Source organism: Dermacentor albipictus, chromosome 3, assembly GCF_038994185.2.
Source record: "Dermacentor albipictus isolate Rhodes 1998 colony chromosome 3, USDA_Dalb.pri_finalv2, whole genome shotgun sequence".
In the NCBI taxonomy this organism is placed as follows: Eukaryota; Metazoa; Arthropoda; class Arachnida; order Ixodida; family Ixodidae; genus Dermacentor; species Dermacentor albipictus.
In genome coordinates, this window is record NC_091823.1 from 147781552 (window position 1) to 147799255 (window position 17704).

The 17704-nt window shown below is 46.6% G+C and overlaps 1 protein-coding gene across 2 annotated transcripts in view; it reads left to right on the forward strand.

The window, feature by feature from the left end:
- Positions 1-17704, forward strand: part of LOC135896681 (uncharacterized) — a 108278-nt gene that overhangs the window by 58659 nt on the left and 31915 nt on the right. For both annotated transcript variants that reach the window (XM_065425166.2, XM_070536156.1), the window contains 4 exons: positions 648-822; positions 2961-3076; positions 7888-8032; positions 11711-11896. In XM_065425166.2, coding sequence (XP_065281238.2) covers positions 648-822; positions 2961-3076; positions 7888-8032; positions 11711-11896 — 622 coding nt within the window. The remainder of the gene's footprint in view (positions 1-647; positions 823-2960; positions 3077-7887; positions 8033-11710; positions 11897-17704) is intronic.

Consider the following 17704-nt stretch of genomic DNA (forward strand, 5'->3'; position numbering starts at 1 on the left):
TTACAGAAAACGCTGTGCAGTGCTTGTATATATGCGTTTATCAGAGAAACGGTGGGCGGCGTTCGGCTATGGCCATTGCGGCTTGTTTCCTCTCGAAAGGGAAAAGCCTCATAGTTTTTGTGTTTTCTGCTATATTTTTTTTTCTCACTTGATATTATCCAGTTATTACTGGCGCGAAAACTTCAATGGCCATGATGTTATTCAAATAAGCGGCAGTGTTAAGATTATGTATGCTTACGGTGCAATTTTCACATGTTTATGGCACTACTGCAATGCAGTCGCTACTCCAACAAACAAATTCTGGCCTAGGGTTCTTAGATACCTTACGTGTGCTAGGAGACTCTTTTTTTTCATTGAGCCAGGGGCACTTGAAACGTACTGCAGTATGGTTACAATGTCTCAAAATGAGGGGGGAAGGTGACCAAAGGAGAGGGTAAGCCTTAGGGAGAGACTGGTGACTGAACACAGTGATATTTGTTTTCCCGTTTCTCACATTTTTGTGTCTAAACCGTAAATTCGAGCGCCTATCCCAGCGGCAAGAACACCACAATTTCTGATGTCCGTAAATGCTTTTGCCCATTCATAGCGGTGCACGAAAGCTGACACTTTCTTCTCTTGAGAGTAAATATTTTGTCTGCCCTCACCAGCTTTTGCAGGAGTGAAGCCAGAATGAAGGCACTTGCAGCTAATGCCAACACCAAGCTACATCTAAATGCGCTGTGGGACCAGCGAGTCTACCACTACGGCCTAGTAAACACGCCAATGAGACTCGGCAACAGCACTCCTGCTGCAGTCGTGATGGAATCAGCGAGAGGCCTAAAGGTTCGTCTCATTATTGCCTACGCCTACAAATGAAGAAAATCCTGCACCTCCTTTTAGTCGCGATTGTCACACCCGCTTCTAAAACGAAGGAGAAAACGATCGTCTAGATTGCTACAAATTCAAGACAATGGGGTATGAGTTTTAAAGCTGCCATCGCTATCTGTCTCCCATCTATGGTCTCAATGTGAAGACAGTAGTCGAAATCGATGTGCCAGGCTTTCATTGCGTCACGTTGTGCGATGCTCACTAGAAATCTGCGAGTCCGTCACGGGTGCGTTAAACGTCGTTTCATACTAACTGCGGTAGCCCATTGCCAAGTTTTCTGGAAGTCCCTGTCCAATGTGTTAAAATAGTATTATACTCGAGTTACCAAGAAAGATTACTACGACTCGCTGTTATTTGAGTTGGCCGTCATTAGCCAAATACTTCAATGAGTATTCTGCAAATAAATTTTTTGTTGCCGACCCGCTGACGTGATGACATTGAACAACGGGCACATTGTACTTAGTGATCGTGTGACAATTCGAAATGTCACTACAGCTGTCCATAGCCTTCAGCGCAGCTCATCCTATAAGATGAATAATAATCAGGTGTCGCCTGTGTTGTCGATATATCTGCCATCCTTGTTGCCCTCATTTTTTTACTTGAGTCAGGCCCCTTTTCATTGTTGTTGGAGAAAGCAACGGTGCTTGTGCTTAAGAAGCGTGGTAAGAACGAGATACGTAACAGCGGGCCCCTAACCCTGCTTCCGTTTTTTTCAAGGTGCCTTGAAGACTTTAGCCTAGGCCACCTGTTACAGTTTACCGACCAACCTACTGTAATAACAATGTGACAGCGTGATTTCAGGAGGCGCCGTTTCAACAAGGCAGCTGTTCTTATTCCTAAACATTCAATTTTAAAGAAATTGAAGACAGAAACACTGCATGGGCATTATACATGGGCTTTAGAAATTTCTTTAGAAATTTCTTTGGCTCAGGTAACCATGGTATCGTTCCAGCAGAAATTGAAAAGAAATAGTATCAGGGGTGTCGCTCAACTAGCCTTCTGTAAGCTGAACACAGTGACTAAGCGTTAACGGTTATTCTTCAAATGCATCGTAGCTTTATTACTTTCCTGTACATTTCATGGACAAATGTCATCGTTAATATTAGCAACAATGCTTATGTTATCGTTCATACACATGGTACCAGTCTATTTTAAGTGGAAAAAATCCCACTCGTCTAGTGTGATAGGTTGAGTCACTTTCTCAAAGAGCTCACACACTCGACAAATGGCCACAATTTTTTACGACCATCAAAAGAAAAAGTTAATAATTTTTTTCCTCCAAAACGCCGAAATTTAAGCACCACAAATTATTAAATACGTTTTCAGTGATGTAGAGATAGGTAATCAATAAAAAAAATAGATGTCTGGTTTATGGATGGCACGATGTGGATCGCGTAAGGTAATCACGCAGATATTAGAGCTGCTTGTATATTGTTGCTCTCGTGTATGAATTTAATAGCATTCTTCCTACTAGATCAATGTGAAGTAACAACAGGGTACACAGCCGACGCATACGGCGATATTCCGGTACACCCCCAATATGTGGCGGATTAGCGTGAACCATCGACAATCTCATATCTCTTAATATTTTACATTTGCCAGGTGTCTATCTGACTAAAAAAAGGCATATAGATCCGGAATATCGATGCATACCTCCCTTGTGTACCATTCAACAGCAAGGTACACAGTTGAAGTCGCATACGCCAGAGCCTTATATGGCGAACGGTTACCTGGAATATTGATACACTCTCGGTTAACAGCAAAATGTCAAAAAAGAAGCTGTTGAAATAATGGCGTTCACAAGTGCAACGTATACGCGCAGTGGGCTTACCCGCCCATAAGTGCCCTACTTGTTCTATGTGTGCTGTCACTAGATGCTAGTTCTGCCCACGCAATTTGCGTCACTATTGCCCTATAGATAGCGCTGAACAGTAGTGACGACAGGGACCTTAGCTCCTCCAGCTTTACTGTGGTGCGAGAAAAGCACGAATCCAAACCACGTTACTATGTCATTCCATCACGCAGCTGACCTTTACTTGCTCTTCGTGTTTGTCGCTGTCATCTAATTGAGCCCTCTCTCCCTTAATGAACAGTTAATTTCAGATTTGATGAAGGACAGGAAAGATCCCATGTTGAGACCCAGTTACACGATACTACATTTCCCGCTGCACCCCGAGGTAATCGCCCCCAACGTTTCTGAGGCACTGAGGTGAGAGTCTGGTTGCTGACATAGGCTCAGCAGCTACAAATGTCGACTTTCCGCAATACATAGCGATTGTTCGCAGTCATGGTCAACCGATTTTAATATGCTCACTTAGCCGCCATAGTTTGCATGGTTGCATTCACAACTACCGCTATAAATACAAGCTCCAAAATTCGCAGCTGCCATGATGGTGCATTGAGATACGTAGGCAAAATGCGGGCCAACTTGTGATAAAACCATCGACACAACGCAAAATAAATCGACCAGGGACGAAGTGCTATGGGCAATAAGAAATTCACTGACCACATTTCCCATAGCGTAGGACAATGCTTGAATTGTGGTAGTCGAAATAGCATCGGCACCTCTTACACAGGTAGTTTCTAACAGAAATAGCCTTACATCCACATGTATGTAGAGCGTTTTTCTTTTCTCTATGAAAACTACAAGTTCAGTGAAGTTCTGTTCGTTTATTTTTGTGCTGCGGAGGTATGCTTTTGGTAATCGATGCAATAGGAGTGCGTAGAGCATGTGGAGGCAGTTATCAATTCAGTTCCATTTAATATTTTTGTACAAATCGCTACATTTCTATGGAAAAACTGAGAAACAAGCTTGATGGCTCACGTTGTTTCCTGTAGTTAAAACATGGCTGGCATTTCTACTAATATTTCTGGCAGCAGAAAGGTACCTGTTGGAAAAGTATGTTACTTCACCGTCAAGTATTAGCTCTTCTGAGCATGCAATATACGTCACCACTTAGTGTGGAAACTGTGATAGCAACCTGGGAGCTCAACTGGTTTTACCTAGTTTAACCAGACTTCCCCAGTTACGTGACTACCTATTTGCTTTGCACCGCCGTTAGATCTCGCCACAGATAGTTTTGACTTTACTGTATAGCTTGAGTCCTTTTTTTGTTTGACATAAGAGGCTATGTAAAAGCTGAGAATTTTGAGAGGTGCTTTAATTTTACATCATTGCATGGGTTAGCTTAGTAAAATTTACACTAGTAAAAACAGTATTCCACGGGGTGCTTCTTGATTTATATTTCGCATGAGGAACTTGCGCTGTGCAATTTACTGGAAAACCACATGAATGACTGACTGAGTGCAATGCTGGACGAAGTACGCATAATTACTTGTACATTTCTGAAACGGAACCATAAACAATAAATAAAGATAATGTACACTTGAGAAAGAACAAGACAGGATGAGAACTTGCAAGTAAAGGGCCACAAGATCAAATCAAATCCGCAAGAGTGCAGATGTACAGACTGCAAGACAACGCCATGCTTGTTTCGTGAATGCAATCTGTTATTTAGATGGCGGAACCGATGGCTCACTAACCCATGTCCCTGCCCCGACTGAGACTAAATAAAAAACCTCCTGTATTTCCTGTATATATATATACGTTCATGTTCGAGGAATAAACTGCAGCTAGTAATTTGCACACCTCATTTCGCGTTTCCTTTCGTATACCATTCGAGTTACTTCGAGTGCCTTGCGCAGCGCAACTTAGTCGGATATGGAAGACCGGCTAGACTTTTTGCAAGTCTTACTAGGTGTTAATTTTTGCCTGCCATGGCACCAACGTCACTATGCCATTAGTCCGACGCGAATTACTATTCAGAAGTCATGCAGTTCTTTATTCGCAGCCTCTCGTCACTCTACTTTCCTTAGTTATGACGGCAATTGCATTCCGTCGGCGTCTCATAATTATACTGCAGAGGCCAGGCGTCACACGCAGCAGCCAGAATGCCGAGGCGAAACTGCGCGATTACTGTGAAGTGAACGCCGCTTGACAGCGCATGCCGTGCTTTTTGACAGCTCTTAGCAATGCGCCTTTAGTTTTTTAGTAGATTTTGCATCTTTGGATAAGACTACGACTTTGGATTTTTGGTTCTTGGGCAGGCGAGCTTGGCAAGCTGCTTGGTAAGGAGAACTATGTTTAAACGGAGGGGTCCTGAACAACCACTCTTGCTTGGTGAAACAACATAGTCCGCGGATAGTCTACGCTGCTGTGAACATCTCAGCCAGGTTTTGTTGTCGTGCGCGGCGCATGAAGCTCGTGAGTGGAGCGTGAAATAACCTTTTTCTCAAACATTCCCTTTTCAACGGAAGCCTGCTTCTCACTATTTTATGTGCGCTTTATTTCATAATATAGCAGATCCCCATGAGCGGCTGGTATTGGCCAATAGCTGAGATCAAGCAAGAAGGGTGATTGGATTGAAAGTGCGCTTTTTGCTTCTTTTACTGTGTATATTTATTGACGAACTTTAATGAACGTGCTGAAGTAGGCCAAAATCAGCTTTCGAATTTGGATAAAAATTACGTCCTTCCGGAAGAAGGCGACGGTCGTCTGCTCACGGTCGTCTGCTCACGCTCGGCCGCGTAGGAACGGAACTTTGGCGACCCTGCTCATCGGTGTCGTAGCCATCGGGTCTCGCTAATTTCCACTAGTTTCGACCACATGCAATCTTGGCACCGCGCGTTCCTGGCCGCTGCTGGTTACACGACTTGGTGGGCTTCGCTTCGGAATGATGTATTAATACCGCTTCAAAATGCTCAAGTTGGTGTAAGACAAAGCCGGTCTGCACCGCGTCGTACGGCCTGACTGGAGCATATGAGCGCGAGTCCGCACTCAAGCCCTGTCGTGCACAAAGCAAGCTCTGCGCATTGCACTTTCGCAGGTAGCTGCGGCCTGCTACGCGTTAAAATCACGGTCGCCGCGGGGTGCCGTGCCGAGTCCGTTGGTTGAGCGCACTGCTGCTCGCTGAGGAGAAGCGCGTTCGGCTTACATTTGGCGTAGATTAACTGCATAGGGTGCCTTTAGAGAGACAGAGTTGCGTCAAGCTATGCCGTCTTGGGATCCAAAGCTGTGCGGGAAAGCCATTCCCAGTGCGCGTAGGAGCGGCGCTTGCGCGACAGCGCCAGCAGCGTTTTTCTTTTTTTCGCTTTCTTTTTATACTTTGTTTTTGACGAGCAAATGTCCGTACCTCAGCTGGTTATTAAAAGCCTAGACATTACACTTCCCTGCCTTATTGTTTAATGATTACAGGAACTGTAGCGTCCTGCGAACACATACACCGGCGCATGGTCGCCACGCCTTGAGCCTTTGCAATTTCCGTCCGAAGTGTCAAATATAATGCTATGTCTTTATAGATAAGCGATAATTCTTATTAGGTATGCATGTGATAACCGCTCGCGACACCTAACAGACACGAATGCGCGTATTGAAGGGACAGCGCTGACCCCTCCAACATTCCTTGTGTCTAAAGTAGGAAAGCTAACTACGATCCATGTGAATGACCAGACGAATTTCATGCACTCAAGTACATTTTGCATGAACAGCCCCTGCACCACTATGTCGATTATGAAGATTTCAGTACATCCATGTACCGTTCTTCATGTGGCGAACAAATTTAGCCGTCTTACGGGTCTCATATGTAGCAGGCACGTGTTGATTAAGGCTGGATAAACAAGTGCAATAAACGAATGCACTTCTATAATGGACTTATAAAGGGCCCATTTGCAGAGATAAAAAAGAAAAATATGTGACGCTTGAAATACCCACCATCGGAACGTTTCCCCGGTGCGACGTCGTGGTTCCGTAGACATAGCAAAACCAACCCTAGCGCCAGCTTCGCTGGACTTTTGTCTTCACAGGTTGAAAGTGCTCTGATTTTACATCCCACGCTGGCGCGCGCCGCCTTCGCTTTCATCTTTCGCTGTGCTCGTTCGCTCGTGTACACCGACGCTCGCTGGGTGACTGGGCACCTAAGAGCTGAGCTCTACGGCAGAACCTTTCACACTCCGTCATGGCGCATGCGCTTAGGTGCGTACTGTGAGATTTAGTCCACAATTTGACTGAGAAACAGCATACGAACACATAATTTTCGGACAGTAGCAGCGAGGAACAAGCAATCAGAAAATATTGACTATGCCGCGGCCAATTGTGACTTGTCGGCGGGTTTTTACGGAGTGCTGGCTTCTCAGCAAAGCACTGGAGCCAGTCTTGACCACGTGATGGCGCTCGGCGAATAGCGGCGCTAGAACTTCGGAGGCGATGCGAGCGGTGCGCGGAAAACAGTGGCGCAACTCTGCCTCCATGAATGGGGTTCCTTAAAGTAAAGGACAGTAAATTTAGTTCGGCGCGCCGTAGGCACCAGAATCGGGAGTTGTAGCGCATACGCGAACATCAAAAATCAAATTCGAACCACGCGTCATGGTGACGTTCAGTAGGCGGAGCGTTGTGCACACGCCCCACACCATCGTAGCCTTTGCAGTGCAATGCATTGAAGCAGCGGCAGCACTTTCGAAGGATGTGTTTGACTGCAAAAAACTCCGCTTCTACTGAACACACTGAAGTATTTTTGGTGGCAAAGTAGTTTTAAAATAGCACACTTTACATTAAATGTATCTGTTCACTTCCAAAAAATGTGTTTCAGGGCCCATTTAATGTAATCTTGTGCGATGATGGTACCGTACTTATCCGAGACTACATCTAATACGACGAAATCATTGCGGCAATGCAAATGCTCTACGTTCGTGTGGTGATCGCTCGAGAGCGGTACCAGTGGCAACTCGTAACGAGCCCTAAACTACTACGAAATCCGCAACGAAAACCAGCTGCCATGGTTACTGTCAGTCGCAGTTTCATTCGGGGAAACCAGGAGACCATTATGTTAATTCAGCTTTGTGCATCACTTTTGCCTTGCAGTAATGTAGCGTGTAAGTGAAGTGAGTGATATTAGGTTGTGAATGCCAGCAAACTAGAAATAAATATTGTGCGAAGATAACATTGCACCATGTTATGTCATTCAGGAGTCATCCGGTGGACGTGTTTGTCTTGATAGCGTTCCACGTGGACGCAGACATGAAATACTTGAACTGCCGCATGGTACCACCGACCATACGCTCCACGCAGCTACTGCCTCTTCACCTCAAATCTGAGTACCCTATTCGCTTGGTAAGTACTCTGAGCACCTCCAATTTGCTATGCACACGGGACTCGCAAGTACCATGCAAACTATGTAGTAATGAATGTACCTAGCAATATTAAATATTGTCTTTATTGAATCTTGCATACTGAGCATAGCTTCCCCTTACAGTTTATCCACCAAGGGTGCGATCGGAGATGGTTGTTCGGCGCGTTCGTTCGGTTACCGGCGCGCGCGATTGGCCTACTCCGCGCTGACGTCGCCAGCCGCGGGGCGCCGCCCCGTTTTTGGTGACGTCAAAATGACGACACGCTCCTGTCAATCATCCGCCCACCGAGCATTTCGTCCGAACGCGACGGGAGTTGAGAAGTTTGGAGCGATCATACGGCTTCGCATGGCGCGTCTGGTGGATTGGATTGGATCCAACAGGCGGCCTTTGCGGCTGCAGAATGGCACGTTTGCGAAACGCGTTTGAAGAAATGACAGAAAGTGAATTCCGGCGTCGTTTTTCTTTCTCGAAACAAATAATTCGTTGGTTGCACAGAGAAATCGACAACATCATCGGTGCCAGCGAGCCACTGGGATGTTGTCGCTGCCTCTTGAAAAGTGCGCCACTCTTCCCGTCGTTTTTTTTTTCTTTTTCCTTCTCGCTGTGCGCGACACCACCTAGGGACGACGCAAAGAACCTTGTAGTTATAAATTGCAGTAGTCACACGTACTACTATTTGAAAACGTGTTTGGGCTTGAGAAGAAAAATAGATTTTTTTAGATAAAGATTTAATTCATTTGGAAGACGAGAAACATTTGGTTTTGTAGTATACTGCTTGCAAGCAGACGACAAACGACGGAAGTAAACTTCCGGGGAGGTCACCGCTTCCTGATTGGCTGCTCTCTCCGCCCCGCTGTCACAAATTTTGCATACTGCAACTTTGTGACGTTGCAGCAACTGAACAGAACGCGCAGCGAACAAAGTATCTCCGATCGCGCCCCAAGAGGAATGAATCTGATGTGGTCATATAGCAAGGACGGCATCTCGATCGATTACTCGTGTTTAACGCCTCTAATTAACGCTAGCACTATGAGGGAGGCTATAGGGGAGCGCTGTGGGTTAATTTCGAGCACTGGCGGTTCCACAAGGCGCACAAGATGTCGGGTACTTGAGCCCTCTTTCCGTTCTGCCTGCGTCGGAGCGCAAGTCATCGCTGCAGGCAATCGAACCGCCAACCTCGCACCGGCCGAACGACGACGTAGCAAATGATTTCACCACGTGGCTCATCGTGACGGTGCCCGCTGTTCATGGCGGGAAGCACTGCACGTCATCACATGGACGCGGAAGCAGAATTATCCGAAAAACGAGGCAATTTTTATCGCGGTGCCTATCCGTCAACGTTGAAAAAAAAAGTGCCTCGTCCCACTGGTATCTCTGAAGCTGTAGCCAGCACGAATGGCTTTCTTATTATTTCAATGAGTCGTTTTCTTATCTGCCTTACTAGAACCCAGCTGTAGCTGGGGAATTGCGAAAAAAAAAGAAAAGAACGAGACTCAAAATTATTGGCTCGCTCTGGACTTTTCCAGTTGATCGTCATCGTTATCTTTTGAGTAAGAATGCAGGTACACTAATTGAAACATTGCATCGTTATTACCCTCACAGATCTCAGTTGAAATATCAGATTTACTCCATGTCGCGCCACTTGAAAAAAACGTTTCCCGTTCACCCACTGTCGATTAGTCTGCGCCAGCTAAAACAAGGTACTGTTATACCTGGTGCAGAGAGGTGCTGCCGCTATCTTCAACTTTCTTGCAAATTCAGTGCTCCATCACTGCCTTCAATTACGGCCCTGTCCAGCTGCAGTATCCCAGTGGCTAAGGCGCGGGCTCAGTCCAGGTACTTCAATTTACGTGCACTTTGAAGAACTCCAGGTTGTCAAAATAGATCCGGAGTCTACCCACTACGGCATGCATCGTAATCAAAAGTGGTTCTGGCACGTAAAACCCCATAAATAAAACGTTCGGCACTCCGCACAACTGATTTACTAAATGAATGCTGCAGCTTCTTTTGGCGTTGCTAGGGATTAAGTCTGCTGCTCGCTATTAACACAGTTTATCTTAAAGCACTAAAAGTTTGAAGCTGACAACTGCACACAATCGTGTTGTTGCGATCAGTTGTATACATAGGTAAGTTTCAACAGCTCTTTATGTGCGTCTGGCTAAGTCCGCATGGATTTTGGGCATTGCTTCTCGTCGTGGGTGACCATTGTGGAAATCTCGAAGAGTACGTTGCGAGTAACTCTGAATAGTAACTCGGCCAGTCATGAATGTCAGGACTGCCGACGCCAGTGAACACGCCAGGAACACGAGAATCGGAAATCGTTTCTTTGAAATGGCACCGCAGTGCCCTCCGGTCAGTCCTAGATAGACAGAGCCACACGAAAGAAGGATATTGTGCACCACTCCCATGGCACGTTGAATTGCCCGTGGTCTGTGCTTGACGCCACAAGCCTGCGGTTCCGTGGCCTTTTTTTCTTTGTCTCTTTGTATACGTTCTTTGTTTCTGGCTTTTCTCTTACACGTCCGCAAACGCCACGTAACTCATTTAGCGCAGTGTCATTCCGTGCTCGTGTTTCTTTATGGCGCCGTTAAAAAAGACTGTTACCAACTCGCCAAACTGTCAGTTTCACTTAAGTGTTGATGTCGTGATAAAAGTGGTAGACACGGCTGCCGTAGCTTGCGTAGGGGAGACTCCTCTTGATGGCAGGTTTGAGACACACGCTCCCACGCCAACGACGTTACTTCGAGTCCACCAGAAAGTTGCTTACGAGGTGTGTTTTCAACGTTTGTCCGAGCGCGAACAAGGCGGTGATCGACTAGCAATCTGCACAATCTTGACATTCCCTTCTTTTCTTCCATACAGACACACTGACGTGGCCACCATTTCTTCCTATTCCATATCAACACTTATATTACACATAAAAATTCTACGATCGTGGAAATTACAGATCAAATGAGGCTAATTCTTGTCATAGCGCAAATTTTACATTACAGCATTAGGTAAAGAAAGGTGCTTTGAAGCCAAACGGGCGATGTTGGAAAGGCATGAACAACGCATTAGTGCCAGGCTGGATGAAGAGTTCCACAGTCTGCACGCGCAGACGCTGGGGCCAGGTTTCGGTCTAGTAATTTGAGTGTAATACCCTGTGATCCCGGCAAATTAGTCAGATCTCCTCGCAAAAGAGATGCAGGCGCAAAGATGTCGGTTGCACCGTGTAATCAATTTCGATTTGGTTTCCTTGAGAATAGGAGAGGGCCTGAAAAAATTAAGTGTAAATTTGGTCACTTGACAGAGCTTCAGGCCCCCCTACATAGACAAATTTCACGCATACAGTTTAGAACTTCATACATATATATATATATATATATATATATATATATATACACATGTGTGTGTGTGTGTGTGTCTGTGTGTGTGTGTGTGTGTGTGTGTGTGTGTGTGTGTGTGTGTGTGTGGAGTACGCCATTCACAGACTGTATATATACACCAGTGATCCAGCATTACCGCGAGCATTACAAAAGCAAGCGTTCAACTTTACAGTAAAACAGAAAGCTATGAGATTTCCGAACTTCACAGTTACGACGTGAGTCCTATTGGCCGGTTATTTCTGGCCAGAAAGAAACATAGACTTATGTTACCATTTTCGGTTATCTTTCAGGACAGGATTATCTCTGGCTTGGTTTCCAAGCAAGCTCAGTGGCCGGCCGCAGTTTCGTTCGCCTTGGCCTTGGGGATGGGCGGCCGTTGGTACGTGCCAAAGAACCCGCCTGCAAACGTCTCGCTCGGTGACGAATGCACTAACGACCGCTATCCAGCTGGCGACCAGATCGTCAGTATTACAAAGGTGGGCAGACTGTATCTCCTTGACATGCCTACACAATGTGAAATGACCTATTTTACTGCGGTCTAAGTAACGCATTCGTTACATCAAATGTTCGGCTGCCCTGAGAGAAAGTGTTTGTTTCGTCGGGACTGCGCTCCATCCAAGCACAAAGTTGTGCTCGTGCATCAAGCCTTTCTTTGTCCTTCCTGTGTTTTTGACCACCTGCTAGTTCCTGCTAACAATGATGTCCCTAAAGATGGCACCTGAAGAGATGACGAAACGGTGATGTCCCATACGTGCCAACGCACTTGCCAATTTGTCCAGTTGCCAGCATTCTCGTCAGCGTCGTTCTATACGTACTGTCCGCTGTGTGTTATCAGATAGCCAAAATAAACAAGGGAGGTTCAGCGTTTGCTGTTCGCTGAGCTTAAAATGCATAACGGCACCGAATTAGCGCTGCTGTTAGTACAGAACGGTGCTGTAGGGCGCGGCGTCGTCTACTCTGCAAAGTAAGATAGCGACGGGTTTTAGGGCACCGGCGATAAATCCTACCTATATTGAAAAAAGTAGCCACAACTGCCGGCAGCGTCTCCCGGCTTGTGCCCAGCGAAAAAAGTCTTGAAATGCGTGCGCCTTTCGCACCGGTCACACTAAACGAACGTGCGACATCAAGGGGCCGATTCGGGAGTGCGGCATTAATTGTTGTCAAAGTGGTTCGTTCTCTTCTCATTTGCGTGCACAAATTCAGAAGAGCCCAGTAACTGCGAACGTGGTAATTGCAAGGTGCGAGATCACGATGTCGGGCGACATCGTAAAACCTTCGCGCCGATTCAGAATGAAAAACGATAGCTGCAAGGCGTCCGTCTCTGCTAGCTTTTCAAGGCGCAAACCAAGTGGCGCGCTGAAGTCGATCAATCGACTTCAGTAATCAGTAATCAATCGTAATCAATCGACTTCAGTAAGAGGCGATTGGAGGATTGGTGGAAGAAAAGTAGGAAAACGACAAAAGACGGAGACGTACAATAGCACAGATTGCAATAGGGGATCAGAAAAGTAAGGCGTGGTAGTTCATAGTGTTTCTTTTTTTTTATTGTTTCACTTAGGTAGGACATTAGGCAGTATAATAGCAAAATCTTGGTGGCGCAACCCACCTCCCCGTTCCAAAGGGGACGCTCATAACATCCATCCATCCATCCATTCATCTAGAAGCATGTGCTTGCTGCGGTAAAGCTAGAGAAACAATGGAGCATGTTTTATTAGAATGTGAAGAAATCTGCCCGGGGGTCGATTTAGGCACCACTGGCCTCCTTGAAGCCCTTCGGTTCAGCGAGAGCACAGGAAAAGTAAACATGTCCGCAATAGAGATTAGTAAGAGGCGATTTGAAGATTGCTGGAGGAAAAGTAGGGAAACAACAAAAAACGGAGACGTACAAAAGCAAAGTTCGCAATGGGGGTCAGAACATATGGTTGTGGGAGTTCATAGTTGGTCTTTTTTTCATTTTTTTTCTTTCTTAACATAAGTAGGACATGAGGCAGCAAATAGCAAGAGCTTTGTGGCGCAACCCACCGCTCCGTTCCAAAGGGGACGCTCATAACATCCATCCATCCAACCATCCATCCATCCATCCATCCATCTAGGGTGCTTGTATATGCTCCTGCAGGGAGCAAAGTTGGGCATAGGTCCGCCGTTATTTTCCACCTCTGCAGTGAAGCCACTGCTCGCGCGCGCAGGAGGGAAATGCAACACCATGTTCCATTTGCTTTTTGGTCTGCTGGTCTCGAGTTACATGCGGCAAATGTTCGCAAGCGCTAAGCAAGATTGCACACTTTAATACAGGCTGCGCTCGACCGATTGGCGTAGACGGAGGGGTGCCAACCCCCCAGAATTTTTAGTTTGTATGTACATATATACACGCACATATACAAACACACGCACGAACGTATGTACATATAAGGAGTAGGACCCCCCTCGATACCTCGAACTAAAATCCTGACGGCGCCCGTGCCTAGAACAGCTCAAAAGTTCGCGTTCAAACGCGCATTACCTTGCAACAAAAAGTGGTGCAACGTTTTTCAGCATGCATATGAAGTTTTCTCGCAGAGGCCGGAAGGCAAGAAATGTTTAAAAGGTTGTTTAAAGAAAACTTGACACACCTGTAGTGGACAGTTATGTCAGCACATTTTGGCTGCAGTGACCAGGTGAATGATGATCGGCGCCAAGAGAACTATCGTGTCTGCACTTATGTCAGTGACCGTTAACCGTGAGGGTCCTTCATCGCTGACCCTCGTTCAGAGAAACTGCATGTTTTCGATATATGCGGTGCATACACGTAAATTGAAACTTCAAATGTTTACATGCGCACATTTTACGCAAAGAATTTCTCTACGATTCATACCGCAAACAATTAACAGCTGCTTCGTAGCAGCAAATCTGTAAGTGGAAAAAGATTCAAGATGCCCGAGCTTCCAGATAATTTTTTTTCGTACAAGGAAATGGATGAGCAGTGGATGGTGCCAGCAGGGGATGAGTACTGGTTCGTGGAGCCTTGGGGGGCAGAATTCGAGGCCACTGGGCAGGCAACATATTATTAAGAGTAACAACAGGTTATTTTTATTGTACGAATCACATAAGAGTACAAACTTGCGAAGTAATTATTCACACATTGCAGACTGTAATATGACAGCACATCTTTCTCTATCTCTTCATACTTATCAGGTTAATTTGGTATAAAGCAGACGTACCAAAATAATTTTACATTTCTAACGTCGACTAAAAGGCTGATCGAACAAGCAACATATTGCGGGTAGTAAATGCCGAAGCTCTAACAGCTGTCTAATAAGCGGGAACGCACGGTGTTTTCGCTTACTACAAAAAATGAACACCAGCACATCAATTGACCTTAAATGAAAAATCAAAACGCTGACAAAAAGTTTTATGGAAACGGAGTAGAGAAAAGCCCGGGTGCAGCGGGCAAATTGTACCTGCTAGTATTTACTCTGTTTTGAACACACATTTCTGGAGCCGCCTAGTAAGAACAATCGTACAAGCAACACAGCGAATTGAGCTAGCTGGTAAGTCAACATTCTTGGCGTATATGTGCAGCGCGACACAGACGTGTCGTGCTTTCTTTGTACCGCGTCTGCGTTGCGCTGCACACATACATCAAAAAGTGCACAAGTGAACAACATCTCATGCCAGCCGGTCACATTTCATCGTGTACAGGATGGTTACTCGAGATAAATGCTGCTTTAGGGTAACAAGCCGTAGTCCCCTCTGTAAACAAGGCGAACGCACCCCGCATATCCTGGTCCCTTTCGGAGCCTGCCGGTCTCGTACGTCCGCATGGCACCGCGTAAAAAGATTTGCCACCTTGCGTGTGATTTGTGCAGTTTGGTGCGCTGTAATTCGCCATACTGGAATACATGTGTCAAAAGTACCTGCTTCGTAGCACTTCACCAAAGTCATCAACTTAATATCCTGGAGTACTGTACCTGCAACCCGGTGCCAATCATTGCTATAGGCACACCCGACGGTCTGCTGATTGCAATTTCGATGGCACTGGCAGAAACGAGTCGGTGCCGTTACTGTAAAGTTGGATTCGCTGCCACGCAGTTGAACATTTGAGGTCACTTTACACCGCATGATAGCGCACGGCTAATAGCGGTGCGAGCGGCACCGGAAAAGTTTTGCGCAACTTGCTAGTTGCGGGAGCGTATACAGGAACAAATCCTGCATCTAAAAAGCCCCGGAATAAAAAAGTGACGACTTCCTCTGAACTTTGCCGCTTTCTCTCTCTCGCCAGCCACGCCTCCGGAGAGTCGGCCCTCCTATTGGTCGAAGCGCCGTGGCTATGTGGTAGCGCACGCTTTTTTGGCCCCCATCAGACACCGGTGCCATTACCGGGTATCGAAAGATTTGGCTGCACAGGATCGGCGGGCGAACTTTTAAAATGCATGGGACCCGCGCCTACGTGAGGAAAGTGCCCATTCATCAGAAGTTACTCGTACTTGTTCGGAAGATTTGGTGACAAGTGCGAGTGTCTGCAGCCTTTCTTTGCACTAAATAACGTTCGGCACGGTTGTAGTTGTAAACGTTCTCTCGCTTCTACGAAAGCCGTGTTGGACGAGCCTCGCCGTTCTCGCTTCTGGTTCGGCATGCTTTATTATGATGTTGCGCACATTGCTTGGCGCCCTCGTTTCGTCGTAGTTGAAACAGTTGCGGAGCTCAGACACGAAAGTTGCGCTTCATATGTTAGTTCGACCTAAAGCCCCTCCATCCACGCGCCACCGCCGCTTCCTAAAGTAGCGACAACCGCCTTTTCCCCTCACACCAAATCCGGTTCCGGCATTTCCGGTTCCGGCATTTCCGGTTCCGGCGTTTCCGGTTCCGGCGTTTACGTTTCCTGGAGTTACGCTGCGAGAATTTCCACTGTGATTGCAGACGATGGTGAGACGCCCGTGCTTAGCAACCGGTGCTAATTTGAGTAGCTCGCTCTAGCCATTCCACCAAGGGTCTTTCGTGTGCATCTACGTGCTTGTTTGCGTACGCTGCGCCCGCACGCTTTGCCTGTCGTCCCCTTTCTCTGACAAAATGCGGAGAGCCATGGGCTGGGACGCAACACACAAACATAATTCGCCGTACACATCTGCTCGCGTCACAACACTAAGACAATTCGCCGTACACCTTTGCACGCGTTACAACACGCGCGCACGCACCAATTCACTGCACACCTCCGCTCATATCGCACAAGAAAAGCACGCTTGTTTTCACCATGTCACTGAATGCCCTCCACGCAAATTTGAACTTGTTATATTTCATAGCTTCACATCATTGCAGTTCTTCATGCAGTGCACGCACATGGGACGTTCGTTACCTTTGATCTGCCGTACGAGACACGTTCAGCATCAGAATCAACAGCATAAACTCTATGCGTCTGCCGTACAAATTGGCGTCGCGAACTCCTTCACTAAAGTCCCTCCATACGTGCTGGCTGGAGGGGATGTATGCTTTAAAACAAGAAGAATTCAAAGGGGACAAGCTGTTGTATTCCCCTGAAGTAGTAGTTTGCGGTCGCTGTTTTCGAAATGCACGAAAAACGGGAGCGGTCTCCAAGCACCCAGGCACTACATTCCACTATACGTTGTCTCTCGTGGCACAACCCGTCGCAAGCTGACGCGAAGCAGCGAACACGACCAGATCGCCGATTACAATAGGCGGTGGCTCTTGGATGGAATCTCATTAACAGTTTCAACCGCAGCTGGTGCAATTAAAGCCTCTCCGTAGACGCGAAAGTAAACAACGCTAAAAAACATAGCGTCACTTCCACTCGGAACAGGAAGCTGAAGCTACGTAAGTTCCGCTTGACGCCGGAAGCTGAGGGGGTGAGTGGGAGAGGGTCGTGGAGGAGGAGGGTAGGTTGGCGGTACTTAACCTGGTCGGCGGTGGCGCGTGGATGTAGGGGCTTTTGTTCGACCCACCGTTCAGTGACGCGTATTGCGTACTGAAGAGAGGCGCATTGCTAGACGTTTTTTTTTTTTTGAGCTGGACTTCGCTGACGAACTCAAGACTAAAACGGCGGTTCTCATCGTTTGAACCCCCGCTGTACCTGCGACTCGCAGTGCAAGTCTAGATTTTATGTAGCGCGCATTAGTGTATGTATTTGTATTTGCGGCGTTGTTAGCAATGTCAGTAGTTAATGTGCCTAGGCACAGTAACAGCAGCTATATTTTCAGTGCGCCATATCTGTGCGCATAATAAACCTGAATGCAGACATCCTCTAAACACAGACGAAATTATATTGAGGTCAAAAATGTCGCGCTAATCTAAGC